The 24,062-nt window shown below is 39.7% G+C and overlaps 1 protein-coding gene across 1 annotated transcript; it reads right to left on the reverse strand.

The window, feature by feature from the left end:
* Window positions 1–22,604: 22,604 nt before the first annotated feature.
* LOC110709196 (uncharacterized mitochondrial protein AtMg00810-like) lies at window positions 22,605–23,600 on the reverse strand. Its single transcript, XM_021887407.1, has 2 exons — window positions 23,151–23,600; window positions 22,605–22,670 (listed from the first exon to the last, which is right to left on the reverse strand). The coding sequence occupies exons 1-2, from the start codon at window positions 23,598–23,600 to the stop codon at window positions 22,605–22,607; spliced, it is 516 nt and encodes a 171-aa protein (XP_021743099.1).
* Between the last annotated feature and the right edge of the window lie 462 nt (window positions 23,601–24,062).

Genomic DNA, 24,062 nt, shown 5'->3' on the forward strand with positions numbered 1-24,062 from the left:
CAAAAAAATTAAGCAAAAAAAATATATAATAAAAGTTTACAAAAGGGTAAGTGTTCCGATGTCTTTGATATGAAAATATCTTCGATAAGAACACGTCTCAGATTGCGTCTCTTATCGAGTACTCGGTACCGTGCCTGAAAAAATGAATGCCAAGTGAGTGATAGACCGCATGATCGGGATTTCCCACACTTATTAAAATAAAATAAATGCTAAAGCAAAACAAAAAAATAACAATAAAGCAAAAAAAAAGAGAGTAGAAACTCAAGCACAAAAATCCAAAGATTCAAAAGCAAGGTTGCACACCTTGGGGGCTTATCTAGGGTCTTGAGCCTTTATCCCCTTCTTCTATAGCCTTTAGCCTAACCACGTTACAACCCTTAAAAAGAACTTTTTGAGGTATACACACACTTGTGCGAGGTTCGGCTAGAGCTACGTTCGGCCTGATTCCTAACGGATACGTATGCAACCTCACATCGAGGTGCGGCCGTAATAAAAATGTATTCACATTCACACACTTACACCATGATTATATCAAGGGATCCCCTATGCTCACCCCTATTCATTTAGATCTAGACTTGGGGGCTTGATCCCTACATCATTAGCTTACATAGCCTAAGAGTCCCCACCATTTGACTCTTCTAAAAATAATTCTATATGCTCTTGTGGTTTGCTCTGTTTGACAATTGTTAGGGAGATTGGTAATTAGATGGATGTGATTGGTTGACTTTGAAGCATGTTTATTTGATTTACCCTGGATCGTTTGTGCTTGATTTCTATTTTTTGGGGTGAAGCATATTTATTGATTCATTGATGAGATCTTTGCTTAGGGACAAGCAAAGTTTTGGCTTGGGGGAGTTTGATGTGTCTACTTTATACAGTATTTTACCCCCGTCCCTTGGTCGTAATTAGTAGTGTTTTTGGCTCTTTAGAGCCACTTTTATTACTAATTGGTGTTTTCTAGTGTTTTCGTAGATTTGGTTGACTTTTGCAGGGATTTATGCTTTTGGAGTATTTTCCCGAGAAATTTTGGAGCAATCACGAACATTGGAGAAGCACGACCAGATTTTTGTAGTCCAGGGCCGGTTAGAGCCATCGAACCGATGATTAAGGGCTCAGTATAGGTGATACCGGAGCATTTGGACCGAGTATTCAAGACCGGAAGAGGAAACCCAGATTGTCCCGAAGAATTGGAGCCCAATCGTAGTCCAAATAGTGGCCCAAATGAGCCGCCCGGCCAAAGAGGCTGGCGCCCGGAGGCGCGCCCGGCCGGGCGGGAGAAGCTTAGGCTAGCGCCCGGTGACGCACCCGGCCAGGTGCGAGATTATTATTATGAGAAAAAAAGGTGCGCCCGATCGGGCGGTGCCTCGCCCGATCGGGCGCGTGTATTTATTAGTTGACGATTAGCGTCGTTTTAATTTGTTTTAGTTTAGGATTTTGTACGGAGTATAAATACTCCTCCGTAATACGATTTTAGTATCTTTTCTTCTCCTTTTTACTTTTTCTTTACTCTCTTAATTATTCTCTTAGATTTCTTTTCTCAAAAACCTTTGTTCTTTAATTCTACTCTTAATTCCAGATTTATTTTGGTAGCGATTTCTCTTCTCTTGATCTCAGTTATTTATTTTATTCTTTTTATCATGTCTTGCTTTATGGCTTTGGTTAGTTTAATTTCTACAATGTGTGAGTAGTTTTATTTCTAGGGTTTATGGGGATCCATAAATAATATGAAGGGGTAATTTATTGTTGTTGATTATCAATGCTAGATTAATTTCCTATTGATTGAATTAATGCTCTGTGACTAGATTAGGCCTGATCTTTTATGCATGAGTTTGGCAATGTTAATTCGAGATTCGAAAGATGAGAATTAATGTTTAGGTCTAGTTTCAATAGGCAGGTTAATTTATAAATGGTTAAGTCGAGATTCGAAAGATGAGATTTAATACCGGTAAATTAATTGTGTGATTATAATACGTAGCGAAAGCCCTTTATAATCTGATTGATGTATGCATTGATGAATGATTATTATATTTTACCCTGGAATATTATTTATTGGTGAACCTATGCCCTAGATCCTTTTATATATTGTCTTCTCCCTTTTCTAAATCTTAGTAGTCTAGTTTCATATTTAAATATAAATATTTGTTACTTCATAATCTAGATTATTTTAGGTAATTAGGAATAGAAAGACTTGTTTCCCTGTGGAGATCGACCCTACTTCCCTATCTGCTTTAGTTAGAGGACTTAGGAATTATTTTTGATTAGGGGATACGACTTTACCCTGTCACCTATTATTAGGGCAGGTTCAATCTTTTTTAGGTTGGATTTGTACCTTCATCCCCGAACCCTTATTTGGTTCAAGACCTTCTGGAGTTGACGATCTCTTGGATCGTTAAGGGGTGTAACCTTCACCCTGTGAACGGTTTACAAGTTCCTAAAACTTGTTGGCGACTCTTTTGCTCTATCTTCTTCCCTTTTGGACGCCACCGTACTTTAGTGTATGATCACAGTGGGGTTCAAGCTAGGGGATTAACGCTTGAAATTATTCCCTACAGATTGATTATGGTCTTCTAGAATCTTCTAGAAGGTTCATTTGAAATCCTAATGTGATTAGCATTGATAATTAAGTTTTAAGAGTTTTATTTAGAATAAAAAAAGTGTTTTAAGGAAATTACAGTTTTACCCTTCGTACGCTTAAATTTTATCAAAATATGAAAACGCGTGGAAAAACTCTCAGTAGCGCCACACTACAGGTTGTCGCCTACCGACAGGCCTGACGTTGCGGCGACACGTCTGTCGCTTGTCGACATACTCTATCGTTTGGCGACAGAGGTGTGTGGCGACAACGTCGTGTTTTATTCTTTTCGAAACTCTGATTCTTTTTATCACAATCTGGCTGATTTTCGTTATAAATAGCCTCCTAAAACCTTTGTTTTCAATCACCAACTCTCATCAAGAAATTCTTGATACTCTCTCTCTCTCTCTCTCTCTCTCTCTCTCTCTTCTAAACTAGCCTTTTCTCAAATACAAAATTCCGCATTCACAAGATCTTAACACACCTAGCATAGTTCGAAGTTGCCTTCGCCCTAGACGTGAAAGGTTTAATTTATGAGGGTTTAGTCCCAAATCTAGTCTAATCTTTCTTTAGATTCTCTATTTCAATTATTTAATTTAATTCTTTAATTTTTATATTTTCCTTGAAGTTAATAACGCGTGTATTTTGTTATTAGAAAGAGGTACGAGGCATCCAAGTAAGTGCTTTAATTGTTTTATTAATATTTTGATATAGAAATCATGTTTAGGTTGTTATTTTGATTCCTAGTATCATGTTAGGATTTTTTCCTAGTATCATGTTAGGATGCTTTTCTTAGTATGATTTTTAGGGTGACAACAATAATTTTCTTATATCAATTATGATATCTATGATGCCTTTTATTGTCTTTCCTAATAGTATCATGTTAGGGCTAAATATTTGATCTTTATTGTTTAGTGACATGATAGGGTTTGTTATTAATCTTGTTAGTATCATGCCTAGGATCTTGATATTATTATGCTTTATTGTTAACATGATTATTTTTATGATTATTATTACGATTATGATTGTTATTTTGATTATTATGTTGCTTGATGCTTATTTTTATTGTTATTTCTTGATCACAACTTTTATGCATGTTTAAAGGGAATTTGTACTTGTAATCACGCTTAATAAGATAATTAATAATCTTGTTTAGGGTTAATTTGATTATAATTCAAGTGATCGCCAATAATATATTTATTTGTAAATTAATATTCAACCAACATAATAAACAGGTTTAGGGTAAACCTAATGATTGTATGTTAGTCAGAAAGTGCACATGAATACGAGAAGAATAAAGTAGAGGCCTATTATTAGGGTAGGTTTAATCTCTTTTAGATTGGATTTGTACATTCATCCCCAAACTTCCAGTCTTGGTTCCAAACCTATTGGAGTTGACGATCTCATGGATCGTTAAAGGGTGTAACCTTCACCCTGTGAACGGTTTACAAGTTCCTAAAACTTGTTGGCGACTCTTTTGCTCTAGCTTCCTTCCCTTTGGATGCCACCATGCTTAAGTGTATGATCACCAGTGGGGTTCAAGTTTGAGGTAATGCTTGAAATATTCCCTACAGTTTGTGAATGCCGAATATTGTCTAGAGCTTGTGAATGCGGAATTTTGTAAAAGGGAAGGTTTAAAAAGAGAAAGAAGAATAAGCTATTGTTTGAGAGAATTAAAGATGATCGTCAATCTTGATAAAAAAAAAAGGGGGGGAAATATGAGCCTATTTATAAATAAAATAGTCCGAAAATTATAGAAAAGAATCAAAATTTGAATCGGAATAAAACTAGCTCCTGTCTCCAGCGATAGGATCCAGCGCGAAACGCAAGCATCACGCATGGCGACAGACTTGTCATTTGGCGCTAATTAAAAGATAAAACGTGCTTTTTTACGGAACCCTCTTATTAATATAATAAGCAATTAAATAGAGTAGATTTTTTATAACTTAAAGAAAGATTTTTATTAAAATGACCGCATCACAAGACTTTCACACTTTCACCTCTTTCGATAATCAAGTGACGTGAAAAGTATTCATCACTGGGTTTTGTTTTTTGGGGAGACACATTTGGATGTCTACAGTTCATGATAAGGGTCTAATAATAGTGTATTTGGATTGGGCTCAAAAAGAGCTTTCCAACAATATATTATAAGCTGAATTCCGATGAATGATGATGAAGTTATGGCTAAAGTACTAAATTGGGCCTGAAATGGTTTTATGGCCCAATGATCTAGTGAAGGGCCCATTAATTAATATTCCTAAAGTTATTAGAATTGATCTAGAAGGTTGTTTTGAGTTCTAATGAGATTAGAAATGATAATTATTTCTTTTATGAAAATAAAGAATTCTAATTGGATTAAAACAAGTGGTTTTAAAGAGATTAAATCTGGTTTTCAAAGATAACTACAGACGTTATTAATCGAATTTAGTTAGATTAAGGATTCCATACGGGTTTTTTGAAAACGCGTGAATCAGCGTGGAACGGCAAAGCTAGCGCGCCACAACAAGCCTGTCGCACAACGACAGGGCTGTCGCGTCGCGCTACACCATGTCGTTCTGCGACAGGGGCAGTTTTACTCCTAATAGGATTCGGTCTGTTTCTGATCATTTTCGGGCTATTTTTCTTATAAATAGGGTCGTATTTCCCCGTTTTTATTCAAGATTCACAATCATCTAATTCTATTCTCTTCTATCTTAAGTTAGAAGCTTATTTCTTTCTCCACTTTCTAAGCCTTCCCTTTTCAAATAAAAATACCGCAATCACGAGTTTTAGACACACCTAGCCAAGCTGGAAGTTGACTTTGCCTTAAACGTGAAAGGTTGATAATTTATGAGGATTTGGTCCCAAATCCCTATTTCAATTATTTAAATTAATTGTATGATTTAATATTTTCCTTGAAGTTACTAACGTGTGTATTTTGTTATTAGAAAGAGATACGAGGCAACAAAGTAAGTTGTTTTAATTGTTTTATATCTTTAGAAAGCATGCTTAGATTTTATTAATTCCTGGTATCATGTTAGGATGCTTTTATTGCTTTCTTGTATCATGTTTAGGTTGCTTCCTGTTTCTTCTATCATGCTAGTATATATCATGTTAAGGATAAGGCTTTGATCTTTAATGCTTAGTGACATACTAGGATTTGTTATTAATCATGTTAGTATCATGCCTAGGATCTTGCTATTATTATTATGCTTTGATGAGATTGAAATTGTTATGATGATGATTTGTTATTATTATGTTGCTTGATATATTATTATTGTTATTGCTTGATCACACCCTATCTTACAGCGTTAAAGGGAATTTGTACTTGAAATCACGCTTAATAAGATAATTGATAATCTTGTTTAGGCTAATATGATTATAATTCAAGTAATCTCCAATAATAGATTTGTTTGTGCATTAATATTAAACCAACATAGATTAAACAGGTTTAAGGTTAATATATTGATTGTATGTTAGTCAGAAAGCGCACATAAATATGAGAAGATTAAAGTAGAGGTCTATTTTTAGGGCAGGTTCAATCTCTTTTAGGTTGGATTTGTACCTTCATCCCCGAATATCCAGACATGATTCCAGACCACTATAGAGTTAGCAATCTCATGGATCGTGAAGGGTTGTAACCTTCACCTGTGAACGGTTTACAAGTTCCTAAAACTTGTTGGCGACTCTTTTGCTCTAGTTTCCTTCCCTTTGGACGCCAAAATACTTAAGTGTATGATCACAGTGGAGCTCAAGTGTGGGATGTTTGAAATATTCCCTACAATCTAAAACACAAATCTTTTAATTTTTTTAACGGATCAATGTATAATGAAGGTGTGCTCTGCGATTTAGAGTTCGTAATATAAATTTCATTTTTGCAAACCAGTTAGATTCATAATCGAGGTATGCTATCATTCTAATCTATATGTGGTTAAATAATTACATGTATTTAGTTTGGTCATTACCTAAAAAAATTAGTTTTAATTTGTAATTGAAATCAGCTTGTGGCATTCATTAGTATTAGTTTTGGACATTACTTAAAAGAGGAAATCACAATTTTACGTTAATCACATAACGAAAAAAAAAAGATTTATGAAATTCTTATCATATAATTTTCGTCAAAAGAAGATTTATGGGAATAACATGTTATTATATTCTTTTAAAAAAATTGAAATCTTGGGCATATAAATTAATTAGTTCCTATAATTTTTCTATATTCCTAATTAGTTGTTTATATGATTTGTATACAAACATAGCTTTGTTATATACAAAGTATATGATATCAAAATATCTAAGTACGGACAAAATTTTTTATAATAATGGAATTTTTTTTTTACAACAGCAAAACACTAAAGTAGCAAAACTATAAAAACTAATTCGACAAGTATTAGCTAGATCATGGGCCATTCCGACCTGGTCTCTTCCTACCTTCCAAACAACACATGTTCTTAACGTAGAAGCCAACTGCTGGATGTCCCAGATAGTCCACCAAATGCTAACATCCACTGACTGAGGATTATCAAGGCTTTGAACCAAATTAGCAGAATCCGAGAGCAGAAAGACATGGGGAAAACCTATCAATGTAGCCCATCCTACTGCCATTAAACAAGCAAGGGCCTCTGCATGTAGAGCGGAAACCGCTTTACAGAAATTGCCTCCCCCATCTTGGAAAGTATTGACATCTAAAGAAAAGGCCCAACCTAACCCTGCATTGTCAGTGTTCTTCTTCCACGAACCATCAATAAGAATAGTTACTCCATTAAATTAAGTATAGTGGAAATATGTTGAAAATATTTAGATATCAAATGCGTCAATGATTTGATGTGTAATTGGAATATTTTGTAAAAAATTTCTACTTTAACTAATTAAAATTTTGTATGATATACTTCCTTGCTCCAAAAGTTTTGTTATTATTGTTTTGGAAAAAAAAATTATATACAGTATAAGCAATATTATTTTGATATATATAGATTGTGATAAATTTTTTTTATATTATGCGTAACATTTTGCACTGTGTTTGGATAGAACTTTTGGAAGGAAAGGGAGGGAAGGAAGATGAAGGAAGGGGAGGTGAAGGAGGGTGAGGGCTGGAGAAAACCAAATCCCTCATTTGGATAACAGAGAAAATGAAGGAAGAAAGAGTGAGGGAATTTGCTAGTTCTTGTGAATTTTACCCATGACTGAATTACTGTGTTTGTTCTTGAGATAATATGAATTGAAGTTTTCAATTTTTCAAATTCAATAATTCACATATCAAAATTTCGAAATATAAAATTCTTTCATCCACAAATTTTCCAAAATAAAAAATTCTAGAAAGCAAATTTTCTTCACTGTTTATTTTCCAAAACAAAATTTCTGAAAATTGATTTTTGCCAAATTAAAACCAAAATTTCTGAATGTTGGTTTTAGAAAAAATTGTATTTTTTGAAAATTGATTTCTAAATATCAAAACCTTTTTTTTTTCCAGATTATCGATTTTTAAAGATCAAAATCAATTTTGTGAAACTTGATTCATGTAATTAAAAACCAGATTTCATGAAAAATCGATTTTTGTAAATAAAAACAAGAAATTATGTTATCTCAACACTAAAAAATTTAATACTTTAAAATCAATTTTGGAAAACAAAATTTCTTATCGAATTTTTAAAAAGGCGAAGAATAGTTTGGATATGTCGGCGAAAGATGACAGTGGAAGATGATAGCTTGTGTTAGAGGTAACAAACGAACAGATGTGCTGAATATTATTAAAAACAAGTATTCCTTCCAAATCTTCTCTTGTTTAGAAAGATTTGTTTCCTAATTGTGGAAGGAAATTATTTCCTTCCATTTCTCTTCCTCCTAATTCCCTCCCTCCTATTTTTGCTATTTAAATGGAGGAAAACTCATCTCTTCCTTTCCCTCCCCTTCCCTTCCCTTCCCTCCATTTCCCTCCATCCAAACAAGCTGTTAAAGGAAATAGAAGGAGTCTTCGAATATTTAGTGAATATTTGCTTTATATAGACTAGTGGAAAAGAGCGTGAAAACTTTATTTATGAAAGTGACATGGGGAGCTTTTGATTGGAGTGCCCCTTGTTTTAGTATAGTGATAGATAGATTTCTTTCACCTACTAACAGTTAATTATATCTCTAGTAACCATACTTTATATCAAACAATTCACATTCTGATTACAACCCTATAATTTTTCAAAAAACTTTTAGCCAATCCCACTGTTGTGATTATTATGAAACATATGGAGTATTTATTTTCTAATAACATATTTAGTATAAGTATATTATAGTATAATAGGAGAAAGTATATCATAATTTAATATTTTGTCACATTCATAATGTAATAAGATTAATACCAGAATATAAAAAAATTGTTTTTCTATGTAATGACCAAACATAGTTTAAGTTACACAATTTGGGTCACAAATAAGTTCGAGAAAAACCTAATTACATTTATCGGATCAAAATGCGGCCACTTCATCTTCTACATACAAACTTGATACTCCTTGTTCTGTGACAAAATTACACAATTTGGGTCACAAAAATCATATTTTTGAACCATTCAAAGCGAAATTCGTCCTTTGAAAATACTTATAAATAAGATTGTTGTTGAGATTTTTTATGAACGAAAACCTAAAATCAATACCTACAAAAAACACAATTTTATTTACGAATTTCTATCCCAATTTTTGTCCGGACTTGCAAATTCATCAACAACTAACATTGATTTTAGGAATAAGGGGTTAATCTATGACATGATTGATGAACAATATGAAGTATGAACAATTGTTGAATGATTTTAATTTTGTGATTTTTGTGTTTTGGGTGTTTTTGTCCCTTGGGAGAGTTACAACACGAAGACTGATCCACAGTGAGTTGTACTTGCAAAACAAACGGAGACACCGGTTGGGTGGTGCTCCGCCTCCGACGCACAAGTTAGTAACTTGAAACGGAATAAAAAGAACGGAAACTAGGTGGGTATCTGCTTGGATTCCAAGCTCAAGTCTTTCTCTGATGTAAGAGAATAAGGGTGTAATAAATGATTGAATGTGTCCCCAAAATGGGGAAATATCTCCCTATTTATAGGGTCGTTGGAAAATGTGCCCCTACCTAGGTCACTTGACCTAGGGTTTAGTGGGTTGCGCCGTTTTACGGCGCTCCTAAGAGTTTGGGCCTTTGAAAGCCGTTATTTCAGAAACATATCTGAGGGCGCCAAGTGTCAAGAGGATGTTGAGCCACATGGGCCATCTTGAGCTCGACACGTGGCGACCTCTCATTGGTCCACGTGTCTAGGGTAAAAATACCCTAAACATTTGCCCCTCACAGGTCGCACGTACATGTCACGTGGGGCCTGTGACACGTATCCACCTTTCATAGGTGAACAGTAACGGGTAAAATTTTAAATTTTAAATCAAAATTTTCCCCCCGCTTTTACTTTCTATAAATAGAAAGTTACCCCCCCTCCTTTTCACACTTTACGCTCATATTGACTTTTTAGAGAGAGAAAGAGAGAGATTTCTAGAGAGTTTTCTCTGCTCCCGCCTGCATAACAGCAAGTTTCAAGCTTCCGAGTGCTAGCAGTACATCATCCGGTTCACCGGCTGTAGCGGTTTTCAGATTTTCCTGAGTCAAAGCAAGGTAACCGCCTGTACCATTTTAGCTTTCCTCCCCTTCAATTTACATACCATTTTTCTTTTTTTCGCCTGTATGCCCGGCTTTCTTTAGAAAATAGAAAATATAAATGAGTTCCCAATCCAACCACTCGGCACTGCCTAGGACACTCAGCCGATCCCCCAGAACGGCTGAGTCTAGAACAGGGGGTGCCTCTTCTAGACTGTCGGAACCAATATGCTCATCTCCGAATTCCTCCCTCTCTGTGTCTGTGCAGGACACAATGGCCAGAACGAAACAAACATCCAGGCGGACTAAAAGCCGGCGCACCATGAGAGTGCCATCCGATGAGGTTTTCTCGGAAGGGGATCCGAGGAATTTGAAGGAGAGCGGATCTGACGAAGAGGCTCCCTCTACCTCCGGAGCTCGGGAGTAAAAGAGGTGGACGGCGAAGGAGCCGCCTCCTCAAATGAAGCCGGCCACGCGGAAGCCGGCCAGGGACCAAGAGCGGAATCCTCCGGCTCTGACCAAGGAGATTTTGCGGCTGACTATCAGCAACCCCCCAAAGTTGCTGACCATCCCAACCCCAAAAGAACCCGGATGCTGCCGAGTAACATTGCCCTTCTTAATAGCGGGTTCAGGGCTTTTAAAGAGAAACATCCATTTGGAAAGGGTTGGGAGGTTATTGTCCCTCCGGCTGATGCTGTGATGGCCTGGGGGGATGACATTGACCATGCAGATGACTACTTCATCTGCTATGAGGCGGTAATAGAAGCCGGCCTCCAGTTCCCCCTCCACCCCGGGATTAGGAAAATCCTTAAGAGGTATGATCTGGGGGTTTGGCAGCTCACCCCTAATTCGTGGGTGAACATATTAAGTTACATTGCCGCCTGCGAGTTCCAAAACTTGAACCCCAGCTTCTCTACCTTCGCTCACATGCACTACTTGAGCAAGGCTCCAGGCGGCCATGGGGCATGGTATACGCTGACTACCCTGCCCCAATATCTAATGACTTTGGACAAAGTGTCCAAGTGGTCCGGGTGGAAGGACAAGTTCATTTGATTTCCTCTCCAACCCTAAGACACAACCGGACACTACGCAAGTACAACACTGAGCCGGCTCTTCTTGGACGTAAATGCCCTCTCCCGGCACTATCTACTAAAGCCCGGGAGCAAATCATGGAGCCGGGATTTTTTGAGACAACAACTGAGCCCATGGGGGATAGGACTCACATCATAGTTCCCAAGAACAGGATCCCCCATCCGGACTTCTTCAAAGATGAGTGCTTCTTGTCCGCCTGCGGACTGAGTACGATGTTTTCCAAGGGTAGAATACTTCTCATCCGGAATGATTGTCATTTTATTTTTATTGCAAACTTGCCTTAATTCTTTCTAACTTGACATTCTTGTTTTTGCAGAAGAAGCCCTGAGGATGGTTGACCAGGATAAGACTCCTGCTAAATCTGCGGCGCAACTGCGCAAGGAGGCGGCCCTTGTCAAAAAGGCAGTCGTCGAGGCTACGAAGAAAGGCGGGGTAAGACCGCCTGACTTTATGTTTGCATTTTTTTTTTACATACCGGTTGGGTATACTTATATTTTGCTTCTTTCTCAGGAGTCCGCCAAGAGAATCCCTCGATCATTCTCCAAGCTTCTCAAAAGGCAGGGAGATGATCTGGAGAAGGCTCCGGCTGCTAAAGCCGCAAGGAAAGATCCCTCCCAGAAGCAAAGTTCTGCCCAATCTGGTCGTCCAACGACTGGGGGCAAATCCCCTGCTGTTCTGAAGAAACTGAGTGAAAGCTCAGAACAGCATAAAGCGCCGGAAGCCTCTACGGCTTCGAAGGGTGGCGAGCCACCTAAGGTTGCAGGCGGTGCGGCAACCGCCGGGGGGAGGACAAGCCGGAGACCCATCCGGAAGTTCACGGTAAGGAACGAACTGAAATACCTTGGCCACTTAATTTTATGAGAATTAAGACTAAGGTTGATTCTTCAAAAGGGTCAGCCAGCAGCCGGCAACGGATGAATGCCAGCTACGCTCCTTCTATCTCACAAAGAACTACTTTTGATGCAGATCTGCTTCCTAACCCGCCGGATCTCGCCGGCTTCGCGAAGCGGATGGTGAGGACCCTCACCCGGTCTGAGAAGGCCTCCATACCTAATCTGCAGGTCGTGGACTTTGACCGGATAATGGGCTCTCTGGCTGAGGTACAAGATTCCTCTATCTTAATGTCTTTAATCTTTATTCTGACTAAGTAACTCATAAACCGGCTGTTATTGATTCAGGCTATGGTGAGAGTGGACAATCTCCGGGGTCCCTTCAGGTAGAAGCAATAAGAGGTAAATGACGCCAAACGGAGGGCCCTAGAAAACCTCAACTTTGCTGATCATTCTGATTATATGTGTAATTTAAAGATTAAAGCAGTAGAGTTGAAACAGGAGGAGCTGATCCGGAGTTTGACGGCTGCAAACGATGAAGCTAACAGCCGGGCTGATGACCTTGATAAGCAGCTGAAAGATGCCAAATCTGATCTCAAGGAATTAGAATATGCTGACAAGGAGAATTCCCAACTCCGGATTGACAACGACCGCCTGAAGCTTGAGCTCATGACCCTGCGCAACAAGCAGTCGGATGAGCTGGCCCGGGAGCATATCTGGCTGACTGAGGAGAATGAACGGGAAAACTTGGCCCGACTGAAGATCACTTGGGGCCTCCTCTACCCAGAAATAGACTTTGAGGTCTATAAGCTGAGGTATGATTATGCCACTAAGGTGTATGATGCCCAGCAACTAGGTGATGCTCCTCCGCCTCGCTTCCAAGACTGGGCTGCTGAGCAGGGATATGAAGTCTCGGATGATGAGGAGCCGGCGGATGATCATCAAGAGGGCCAAGCCAGCCAAACTCAGCCGGAGAAGACTCTGCCTCAGCCTTAGGCGAGCCTCCCACCTTTCTGCGACAATATGCCAATCAATGTTGTTTACCGGCTTGCATGTCGTGTTTTGTTTTATCTTTTTACCAACCATGGGGTTGGATTAACATTTCCACTTTCTTTCTTCACCGGATGTGTCCGGTTAACAATTATTCTGGCCTTTGTGCCATTTCAAATATAAATGAAGTATTCCGACTCAGTCGGATTTTATATATGTCTGTTTTGAGTTTTTTCAATTTGAATTTTTTATATGTATGCAATTATTTAGTATTTTGCCTAACTTAAAAAAGCATGCGGCAATTTGCAATCCGGGTGCTCTTGCCCCTGGGCGGCTGTGTGGTTGGTTTTATGTCAAGCTGATTGATTGGCATGAAAACACTTGATACTTGGAGAAGTATGGAGTGTTTTTAGGCCAATCAATCACAATGGTGATTGCCCCAAACCAAGTGCACAGCCGGCCATAAAAGCGGGTGCTTTGAGCTTCTTACCCAGGCGGTTATATTCCGTCTGGGGTTAACGCGTAGCCATTACACAATCCTTTTCCCCAATAGGGGAAGTGAGTGCAACATTGGAATAAATAACCCAAGAATCTCTATCAATGACCGACTGATGCCTATGGGCATCCGGTATCTGGAAACTTATTCGTTCTTCCTAGGTTATTTTTGTCAGACGGCTATGAGTTGACCAATTTGGTCGTTCAATTTTTGTCGTCTGCATGGGTAGAACCGACAAATAGTCTGTTCTCTGCGACGATTGCACCCGGAGGGGTGTCGTCGGACGCCTTTGTCCATGTTGGGACAGGCGATTTTATAAAATGAGCAACCATCTGGCCATCTTAGCCTCTGGCCTTGTTTGATACCGGTTGTATAGCCACTAAACATTTTTGCGCTTAGTTTTTAGTCAGAGTATTGAATTTACACTAAGTATTGAACTTAGTTTTTTAAGCAAACAAGTCTGTCTGGGTATTACCCAGACGGACAGGCAAATATTTGATCATACTAAGTATCAAACTTAGTTAGATAAATGGAGAATTCGTCTGAGTATTACCCAGGGGATAGTCAAGTAGTTGAATAAACAAAGTATCAAACTTAAATAAACAATAGATCCAAGTATTACCCTGGCGGATAAACAAATGTAATCTTCACTAAGTATCAAACTTAGTTAGGCAAATGAGGAATCCGCCTGGATATTACCCGGATGGATAATCAAACGATAACTCAATTTTGCAAACAAAGTCTAAATCTTCATTAATTGACTCACTGTTTACAAAAAGTTTACATTCTCAGAAGTAGTACTTTTTTAGATTGTCTACATTCCAAGTTCTAGGCAGGCGCCTGCCTTCTGGAGTTTCCAGGCGGTAGGTGCCATCCCTTACTTCTTCATAGATCCGGTAGGGGCCGTCCCAATTTGGAGTTAGCTTTCCCAGCTCATTGGCCCTACCGGTTGCCTCCATTTTTCGTAACACTAAGTCGTCAACTTTCAAAGGACGCTTGTGTACTTTTTTGTTGTAGGCTCTAGTCATTTTCAGACGGTAAATCTCATGACGCAAGGCGGCATTGCCTCTGCGCTCTGGGAGTGAATCCAATGCCAGGCGCATTGCTTCCCAGTTTGCCTCTTCATCATACAGCATGACTCTGAGAGTCGGCTCATAATGTTCGATGGGCAAGACAGCTTCAGCACCGTAAACCATGAGAAATGGGGTTTCACCGGTTGCCCCTTTGGCTGTTGTCCGGATGAACCATAGGACATGGATTAATTCTTCTGCCCATAAGCCACCGGCTCTTTCTATTTTCTTTTTAATGCCTTCTGAGATGAGTTTGTTGAAGGCCTCAACTTGGCCGTTTTCTTGGGGTCGGCCAACAGATGCAAAATAGCTTGAGATCCCCTGATCCCCCAACCAATTTTTTAGCTGAGGCGTCTCAAACTGAGGACCATTATCAAACACCATAGACATAGGTACCCCATACCGGGTGATGATGCTCTTCCAAATGAAGGAAATTACGTCTGAGGTCTTGATGTTTTTAACCGCCTCAGCCTCCACCCACTTGGTGAAATAATCCACAGCCACCAAGATGTAACGCTTTCCGCCTGGAGCAGGCGTGTAAGGACCTAGAATGTCCATGCCCCATTTTGCAAACGGGATTGGGCTGTGGATGGCCGTCATATCAATAGCCGAACGGTGAATGAGTTTACCAAACTTTTGGCACTTGTCAAATTTCTTCACCAATTCCTTGGCGTCTGCCTCAAGAGTGGGCCAAAAGTAATGTCGTCTGGATCTGACGGCTAGGCACCTGCCGCCTATATGAGAGGCGCAGAATCCCGAGTGCAAGTCTTCGAGAACTTCCTTCCCCTTTTCTGGGGTGACACACTTCAACAGGGGCTTAAGAAATCCTGCCTTGAAGAGTTCTTCATTTTTCAACTCGAAGCTTGCGGCTCGCTTCTTCAGGACGGTTGCTTCCTGTGGTGAATCAGGAAGTGTGTCGTTTGAAAGATAGGCCCGGATGGAATCCATCCAGGTGGAGCTTCGGTCTAAGGTTCTAATGGGCTCTTCATGTATGCTTCTCTTTTTAAGAACTTCCCAAAAGAGTGACCGAGGAGTATCACAGCAGGCAGATGAAGCCAATTTGGATAAGGCATCCGCCTGGTTGTTATCTGACCTGGGCACTTGATTCAGACGGAATTCCTCAAGTGCCCCAGTCTCTTCCTAGACTGCCTGAAGATATTTGATCATAGCCGGATGAGTTACCTCATATGCTCCCTCATACTGGCTAACGACCAATTGTGAATCAGAATAGGCGTCAATCTTCGTTGCCCCTGCTTCCTTACACATGCGGATTCCGGCTAGCAGGGCTTCATATTCCGCCTCATTATTTGAGGCTTGAAACTTAAACCGCAGTGCATATTCAAATTTGTCCCCCTCTGGGGACTCATATATAATTCTTGCACCATAGCCGCTCTTGGTTGAGCTTCCGTCTACATACACTTTCCAAACCTGGTCAAGATTATCCGGTTGCACCGGTCGAGTCATTTCAACAATGAAGTCGGCAAACGCCTGACCTTTCACTGCTTTTCTAGGTTCAAAAGTGATTTCAAGACTTTGCATTTCAATAGCCCATTTCAACTGTCTTCCGGATGACTCCAAAGTAGACATTGGTCGCTTGAGGGGTTGGTCAGTGTAGATTACCACCGGATCAGCCAAGAAGTATGGCTTCAATTTCTTGAAGGCCATATACAGAGCCAGTCCAAATTTTTCTACCATGGGGTACCGGAGCTCAGCATATTTTAAGACATGGCTAATGAAATAGACCGGAAGCTGAACACCGTCTCTCTCAGCAAGGAGAACGGCACTAAGAGCATGATCTGAGACGGCTAAGTACATATATAACACCTCCCTAGGAAATGGACTAACAAGTCTTGGCAAAGAGTGGAGGTGTTCTTTTAGCCGTTGAAAGGCCGCCTCAGCCTCATCTCCCCATTCAAATCTGGTCTTCTTCCTGATTGCTTGGAAGAAGTAAAGGCATTTGTCACCTGACCGGCTGAGGAACCTCCCCAGAGCAGCCAGGCAACCGGTTAGTCTCTGTGCTTCCTTGACAGTGCGGGGTGACTTAATGTCAATCACCGCCTGTATCTTCTCAGGGTTTGCCTCTATCCCCCTTTGATCAATCAGGAATCCGAGAAACTTCCCAGACTCAACACCAAAGACGCATTTCTTAGGATTTAACATGACCTTATGCCGCCTGAGTGTGGTGAAGGTTTCTCGGAGATCAGCAAGGTAATCCGCCTGCTGTTTGGATTTGACTATCATGTCATCAATATATGCCTCTACATTCCTCCCAATTTGATTAACAAAGACAGTATTAATCATTCGTTGGAATGTAGCCGGCGCATTTTTTAAGTCAAACGGCATCACCATGTAACAGAATAGCCCCTGATCAGTGACGAAGGCCGTATTTTCTTAATCTTTCTTCCACAGGGGTATCTGATGGAAGCCGGAGTAGGCATCCATAAAACTCATCAAGGCGTGACCGGCTGTAGAGTCGACCAGACTGTCGATCTTTGGAAGCGGATAACTGTCCAATGGACACGCATTGTTGAGGTCCGTGTAATCAACACACATGCGCCAGGTCCCATTCGGTTTCTTAACAAGGACCACATTGGCCACCCAGTCGGGAAAATTACAAGGCCGAATGAACCTGGCGTCTAGGAGCTTTTTGACTTCGGCAGCTACCACCTGAATTCTTTCCTCGCTGTGGTTTCTTTTCTTTTTCCAGATGGGCTTCTTTTTAGGATCCACGGCGAGCTTGTGGACAGCAAGATCCGGGCTAACGCCTGGCATCTCTTCCACTTCAAAGGCAAAAATGTCTTTGAATTCTTTTAGCAGAAGGTGCAAGTCTGCACCCAAAGTAGCATGAGCAACCGTCCCAACCTTTACAGTACGTTCCAGACGGCCGTCATCCAGAACAAGATCAATGCTTTCACCAGCCGGTTGGGGACGGAGCTCATCTGACCGTTCACCGGCCAGTGATTGCTATTTTTTCTATTTCTTCACCTCCACCCGCAGAGGTGCTTTTCTTTTCTTTCCGGCTGCTGGTGGGGCAGGAGCTGGGTCGACATCCTTGACATTGTCAAGGTCTATGGGTTCCTGACCGCCTGGGGCCACGGTATCTCGGACGGCTGAGAGATAACACTCCCGGGCCGTCTTCTGATCCCCATTAAGGGAACCCACAGTGCCGTCATCCCTCTCATACTTGATGAGCATGAGAGATGGGATGATTACTGCCTTGGCTACGTTGAGAGTTGGCCGGCCAAGGATGATGTTGTAGGCAGTCAACTCCTCAACGACCAAGAATCTGACGACAATATGTCGTCCCTAGCCTTTCTCCCCCAGCCGGATGGGTAAGTCAATTCTACCGGCTGGGTAGACCATCCCACCCCCAAAACCAACCAAGGGGTGTGTGACCGGATGCATGCTGCTGACATTGTATTTCAGCTTTTGCAGGCACCGGAGGCTGATGATGTCTGATGAGCTACCGGTGTCTATAAGGATCTGTCCAACCAGCAGGTTGGCAACCTTACATTCAATGACCACTGGGTCATCATGAGGGCGGCGGACGCTGCCCCTATCCTTCTCAATGATCAAGACGTCTGGGAAGGAAGAGCTGGCAGACGCTTGCTCATCATCTTCTTTGTCTATCTTTCGAAGATGGCTCTTGGTGCCCCGGATGATAGGGACACCACATGAGAACCCGCCTGCTATAGTGTAGACCGGCTCCTTGTCAGTATCCGAGCTACTAGCAGGCTTGGGGGTAGTCTTGGAGGACTGACCCTTGTTTTTCTTTTTTGCCCCGGCTGGGGACTTGGAAATGTAGGACTTCAACAGCCCTTTGTCAGCCAGACGGTCCAATGCCCGCTGAAGACTGAAGCAGTCGTTGGTGTCATGGCCAACTTCCTCATGGTATTGACAAAATTTATTTTTATTCCTTGATTGAAGGGAACTTTTCATAGGATTCGGCTTCTTTAGGGACAGCCGGTCCTTTATCTCCATGAGGATGGAGTTGCAGTCCTTATTAAACTCGTACTTTGGGGCGTACGGTTTAAATTCTTTCTTCTTCTTCTGGGACGGCTGGTGAGAGTCACCAACCGCCCAGACCTCTTTCCTCTTCTTGCTCTCTTCTTTCCTTTTGGCTGGCTGAGCAGGCCAGTTTTCTTTCTTCTTGTCAGACTTCTTAGAGTCCGACTGGCCTCCAGGAGAGCAGAGGTCGGTAGCTTGAATGTAGTTTTCCGCCTCCCTCAAGGCCGCCTGCAGGGTGAAAGCCCCTTTTCTGACTAGGTCGAACTTAAAGGTCGACCTGTTATCTGAGATGAACACTACAAGAGGGGGAGTGAATTGTAGTTGAGTTCCTAAATAATAATTTTGTAAATAAAAAACAGAACAAAATAGGAACTTGCGATGCACACAAATTTTACGAGGAAACCTTCTAGTGCCCAACTAGAAGTAAAACCTCGACCCTACCTTAGGGATTTCAAACTCAAACAATTCCACTATAATAGGGCAAACACCAAGTTACAACCTATTATAATTCAGCCTATACTCTCAAGTTCGAGAATGAACTTGCTACAGAACAACACCTTGTTCTACCCAGTTTGAGTCCCACACTCAAACTCACTCGTACTCCCTAAGTACAGATCTTTCCCCTTCTCACCAGAAGCTCTCTCTGTATGCAATGATAAAAACACTCTTACCCTGATAAACCCGAAACCAAATACAAGAATTAACACCTAGTATATGATAGGCAAGCTATGCATGAAACTCGAAACTAATATGACAGTATGATAAGCTTGGCAACTTACGCAACTATAGCTCTGTAAATTTTTCACGCATAAAACTCATAAAAAACCTCGGCTCATATTATTCTCTACTATTTATACGAGTATTACCTGTATAAATAGTAGGTTTACATAAAGATAAATAAGTAAAACTTAACTTATCTTAAAACACGGTTTTTTAATTAAATCCTTTGAAGAAAATCTTTTCAGAAAATAATATAGAAATATTGAATTAAAAAGCATAATATCTTTTTAACAAACTGATTTTAAAATATAAATATTTAAAGAAAATCTTTTTCCGATTTCTATCTTTTATCTTTTCCGATTTTAATTTATTTTCCAAGCTAATTGTCACGCTTCTAATAAGTTTCATGTATATCCTACTTAACATATTTAACAATGAATCTAGAAGATAAAATCTTAACTAAAACATTGTTGCGCTGTATTCTTGTTCAGGCAGGTTTACTTGGACTTCACGCTTACTAAGTTCCTCCAAAGATCTTAGTTAGCAATCTTCAAGTTCCTTTGAAGGAACGTTCCTGTGAGAGAACTCGGTTCCTGTTAGGGAACTCTTCTTTTATATTGAATAACTTTCTTGATATAGAACTCCTCCAAGTCTTCTCGGCTTTAGTTACTTCTTCCATCTCCAAGATCAATTTCACCTAGGTTGCACAAACACTTGAAAAGTCTTTATGAGATGAGTTTGCTGTAACTCAAGTTCCTCATCATCAAAACCTTTCAACATCAACAATTTCCCCCTTTTTGATGATGACAAACTAAGCAAACTCTTGAGAAAGTTAAAACAAAATAAAAGGTCGTATTTTTGTATTTTAAATTTATTGACAGAAAATAAACACACAACAGAAATAAAACAAAAACAAAAAGTAAGCTAAGTAAACTAAAAGTAAACGAAACTGAGAAAGTTATGATACTTTCTCAACTGGAACCCAGAACAACTTAAGCCACCATGTTTGCTTCTTCTTTTCCCCCTTTTGGCATTATCAAAAAGTCCTGTATTTTCAAGTTTATTAAACATCCACCAACAGCCCCACAAGAAATTCATCGAGTGTGGGAAACTAAAGGCAGCGCTGCTAAACAACCTCAAGTAAGATCTACTCTTCAGTACAAGTGTTCAAAAGATATAAAAACACACTAGTAAAAGCAGAGTTCCAACTATTCATTCCATAAACCAAAATATTTAACATCCAGATAAAAAATTTTAAAAATTTACAATCAAAATCAATTGTTCAAACATTTAAAAACGAAAATTAAATATGTTCATAACTAAGACAGTGAGAGAAAAAGCTAGGCTAATTTTGAGATGGAGTAGGCTGAACTTGAGATGAAGTAGGCTAGGTTTCAAGAAACTCCAGAATCTTGTTGAAGTCCTCCTTTGTTTGCTTTGCAGAGGCCTCCAACTTTTCTTCAACCACCTTGAGCTTCACTAGGAACTCCTCCTTCTGTTCCCGTAGAGCCTTGTGAAGTTCTTTCTCCTGGAACTCCTTCTGTTCTTGAAGGTCCTTGGTCTGTTTGAGCATCATTCTCTTGAGTTCCTTCAACTCCTTCCCCTGCTCCTGGACCAATTTTTCAAGTGTCAGCACATGAAGTTTTCCAGCAGAGTCCTTCATTTGACTCTCTACCCTCTCCATTCTGTCAGCCAACTCAGCAACTTGCCCTTCAAGGATATTCTCCTCGACATCCAATTCCAGTGGTTGTTCCATGATAGTTTGAGGAACACTACTGGCAGAAATCCTCCTACTCTTCCTGACAGGCTGTTCTGACATAGCCTTTTCCTTCCTCTTCCCTGTCACTTTCTCTTTCTTTTTCTCTCCTTTCGATCTCTAATTTCTGAATTTTTCCCTGTACTACTTCCAGACTTAACCCAGCAAGGGTTTCCTCATTGATCACATTTTATAGCTTCTCATTCAAAGCCCCATATTTTCCTTTTAAGATCACTCCTGCACTTTCAAAAACAGTAGACAAAATGGCTCCATACCCCACTTTTGTCCTACTTGGAACACAATGAGCTAGATGCTGATACATCAAAGAAGGAAAGTTCACCTTAATCTTCTTTGAAATGCAGAAGATTACAGCCATATCCATTAAGCATGCCTCCCCCTTCTTAGCAGTCCTAGGCAGAATAGTCTTTTTCACGAAATTAAACAGCATCTTATTTAAAGGGCTTAGATCATTATGACTCATGACCTTCTTACCCCTCTGACCCCCTAATTCTTCAACTATATCCCCAGCCATGAAATTTCCTACATTGATACTACCCTTTCCCTTCAAGTAAGTATCATAACCTTCAGTAGGAGCTTTTAGAATTTTACCTAGAGTTTCTAGGTCCAATTCAATCTTTACATCATTCACCATGCTCGTTATTATTCCCAATTTTTCCTGAAAATTCTTGCAAAATTCATTCATAGCAGCAGGATACAAGTAATTTGATGAAACCCTAGTCAACAGAAATTCCCAACCTTGAAATTTAATTAAATCAAGAAACTCTAAAAATCTTGCTTTTCTACACCACACAGCGTCAAGATGATGACCTACTACATACCTTCCTGCCATTGATTCAAGTTCGTCTTGATCAGTTGCCTCCTCTTCTTCATCTTCCTTTTCCTTTTCTGAGTTGTTCTCCTCTTCTTTTTCTTCCTCTTCTCCCTCGCTTATTTCCTCTTCTTCTCTGTTCTCCTCTGTTGTCTCTTCTGGGTTCTTCATTTTTGCAAATTCATCAACTTCCTCAATTTTCTCTTCCAGAGACTTCACATTTTGTTTTCTTTCCTTCAACTCCTTTAATTTTTGAAGAACATTCGAGACAGAGGAGTCCCCTTGATCGATTGTACTCTCTACTTCTTTTGGTTTTGGAGGAGATTTCTTAGGGTTTTCAGAAGGTGTTCGAGAGGTAGAAGATGCTTTGTAGTTTACCATGGCTAAAGGAGATGATTCTTCCTGAATTGAGTTTTCTGGACTTTGGGATTCTTCATAGGAAACAAACTCAGCAATGATCACCATTGAAGCTTAAGGAAGGGTTTTAAAGGGGTTTTCAAAGTTTTACTGAGAGGGAGTAAATTTGATGTGACAGTGAGGTGAAAGAAGTGGGTGAAAATTTGCTTTTTATAATAAATGAAGCGGTGGGAGAGAATTAAGGAATTTTTCACTGTTTAGTTATTAATTGAACAAATTCAATTAATTTTTCAAAATTTAAACACTGGATGAATCTTTCAAAGATTTTAAATTTCCAAATTCAGTTAATCTTGATTGAAGTTTCTATAAAACACAATTGGAACACGCTTTCAACAAGTATGCAATGTACAAATTTAATAACTTATACTGTTGAGCAATTTAATGAACTTACCTTTGGTAGTTCACAACGGTGACACTTTAGCTATGTTTATCACACCAAGTTTGTGGTAGAAGTTCTTTTTGCTCTATTTACAATATTTTTGACTTTGCCATATCTTGGAACTTCAGAGGCTAGTACTTCAGCTTGATCATTCAAAGTTCCAGTCTCAATTTCTCAAATCTTTCTCTGTTCAAGGGCTTGGTTAGAATATATGCAATTTGATTTTCAGTTTGGCAAAATTCTAACTTAATATTCCCTTGCTCCACATTATCTTTTAGAAAGTGATGCCTAATGTGGATATGTTTTACCTTTGAGTGTTGAACTGGATCTTTAGAAATACATATAGCACTTGTATTATCACAGTAAATCGGTACACATTTAAAAATAATACAAAAATCTTTGACCTGTTGTTTTATCCATAGAACTTGTGAGCAACATGCTGCTGCAGCTACATACTCAGCTTCTACTGTAGATAAAGCAACTGTGTTTTGCTTCTTGGAACCCCAAGAAACTAAACAAGGTCCTAAAAATTGTACCATACCTGAAGTGCTTTTCCTGTTTACCAATTCACCTGCATAGTCAGCATCTGTAAAACTATTCAAATCAAAAGAATCACTTCTAAGATAGAAGAGACTCAAATCGTCATTTCCTTTAAAGTATCTAAGGATTCTTTTTACTGCTGACAAGTGAGACTCCTTTAGATTTGCTTGGAACCTGGCACACAGACCCACACTAAAAGATATGTCAGGTCTACTCGCTGTTAGATAAAGTAGTGAACCTATCATACCTCGATACATAGATTGATCAATGCAATTTCCAGATGGATCTTCATCCAATCTAGTAGCAATTCCCATAGGAGTATTGTTGGTTTTGGCATTTTCCAACTTGTATTTCTTGATCAGTTCCTTAATATATTTTTGCTGATGAATCATAATTCCCTCTTCAGTTTGCTTAATTTGCAACCCAAGAAAGAAATTTAATTCTCCAGTTGTTTCGGGGTTTTCTGATGTCCTGCGGGAGAGTTACAATTCCGAGACTGGAACCGGACGCCTGTACCTGCAAAATAACGGAGACTCCTGAGAGCTCCGCCTCCAACGGTCAAGTTAGTACCTGATTAAGGAGTAATTAATACAGAAATTAAAGTAATAAGGTCTCTCTAGGTGAGAGTATTTAATGTAGGTAATCTGCTTTGCTAGCGAGATCAGCCGGTTATTAGTGTGTTCCGTAATGTTTCTCCTCCGTTCCGTTAATTATTCGGTCCCTCGATTAATGAGGATTAATCGAGTATTTATAGCCTTGGGAAGCGTGCAACTCTC

This window comes from Chenopodium quinoa, unplaced genomic scaffold (assembly GCF_001683475.1).
Source record: "Chenopodium quinoa cultivar QQ74 unplaced genomic scaffold, ASM168347v1, whole genome shotgun sequence".
NCBI classification, from domain to species: Eukaryota; Viridiplantae; Streptophyta; class Magnoliopsida; order Caryophyllales; family Amaranthaceae; genus Chenopodium; species Chenopodium quinoa.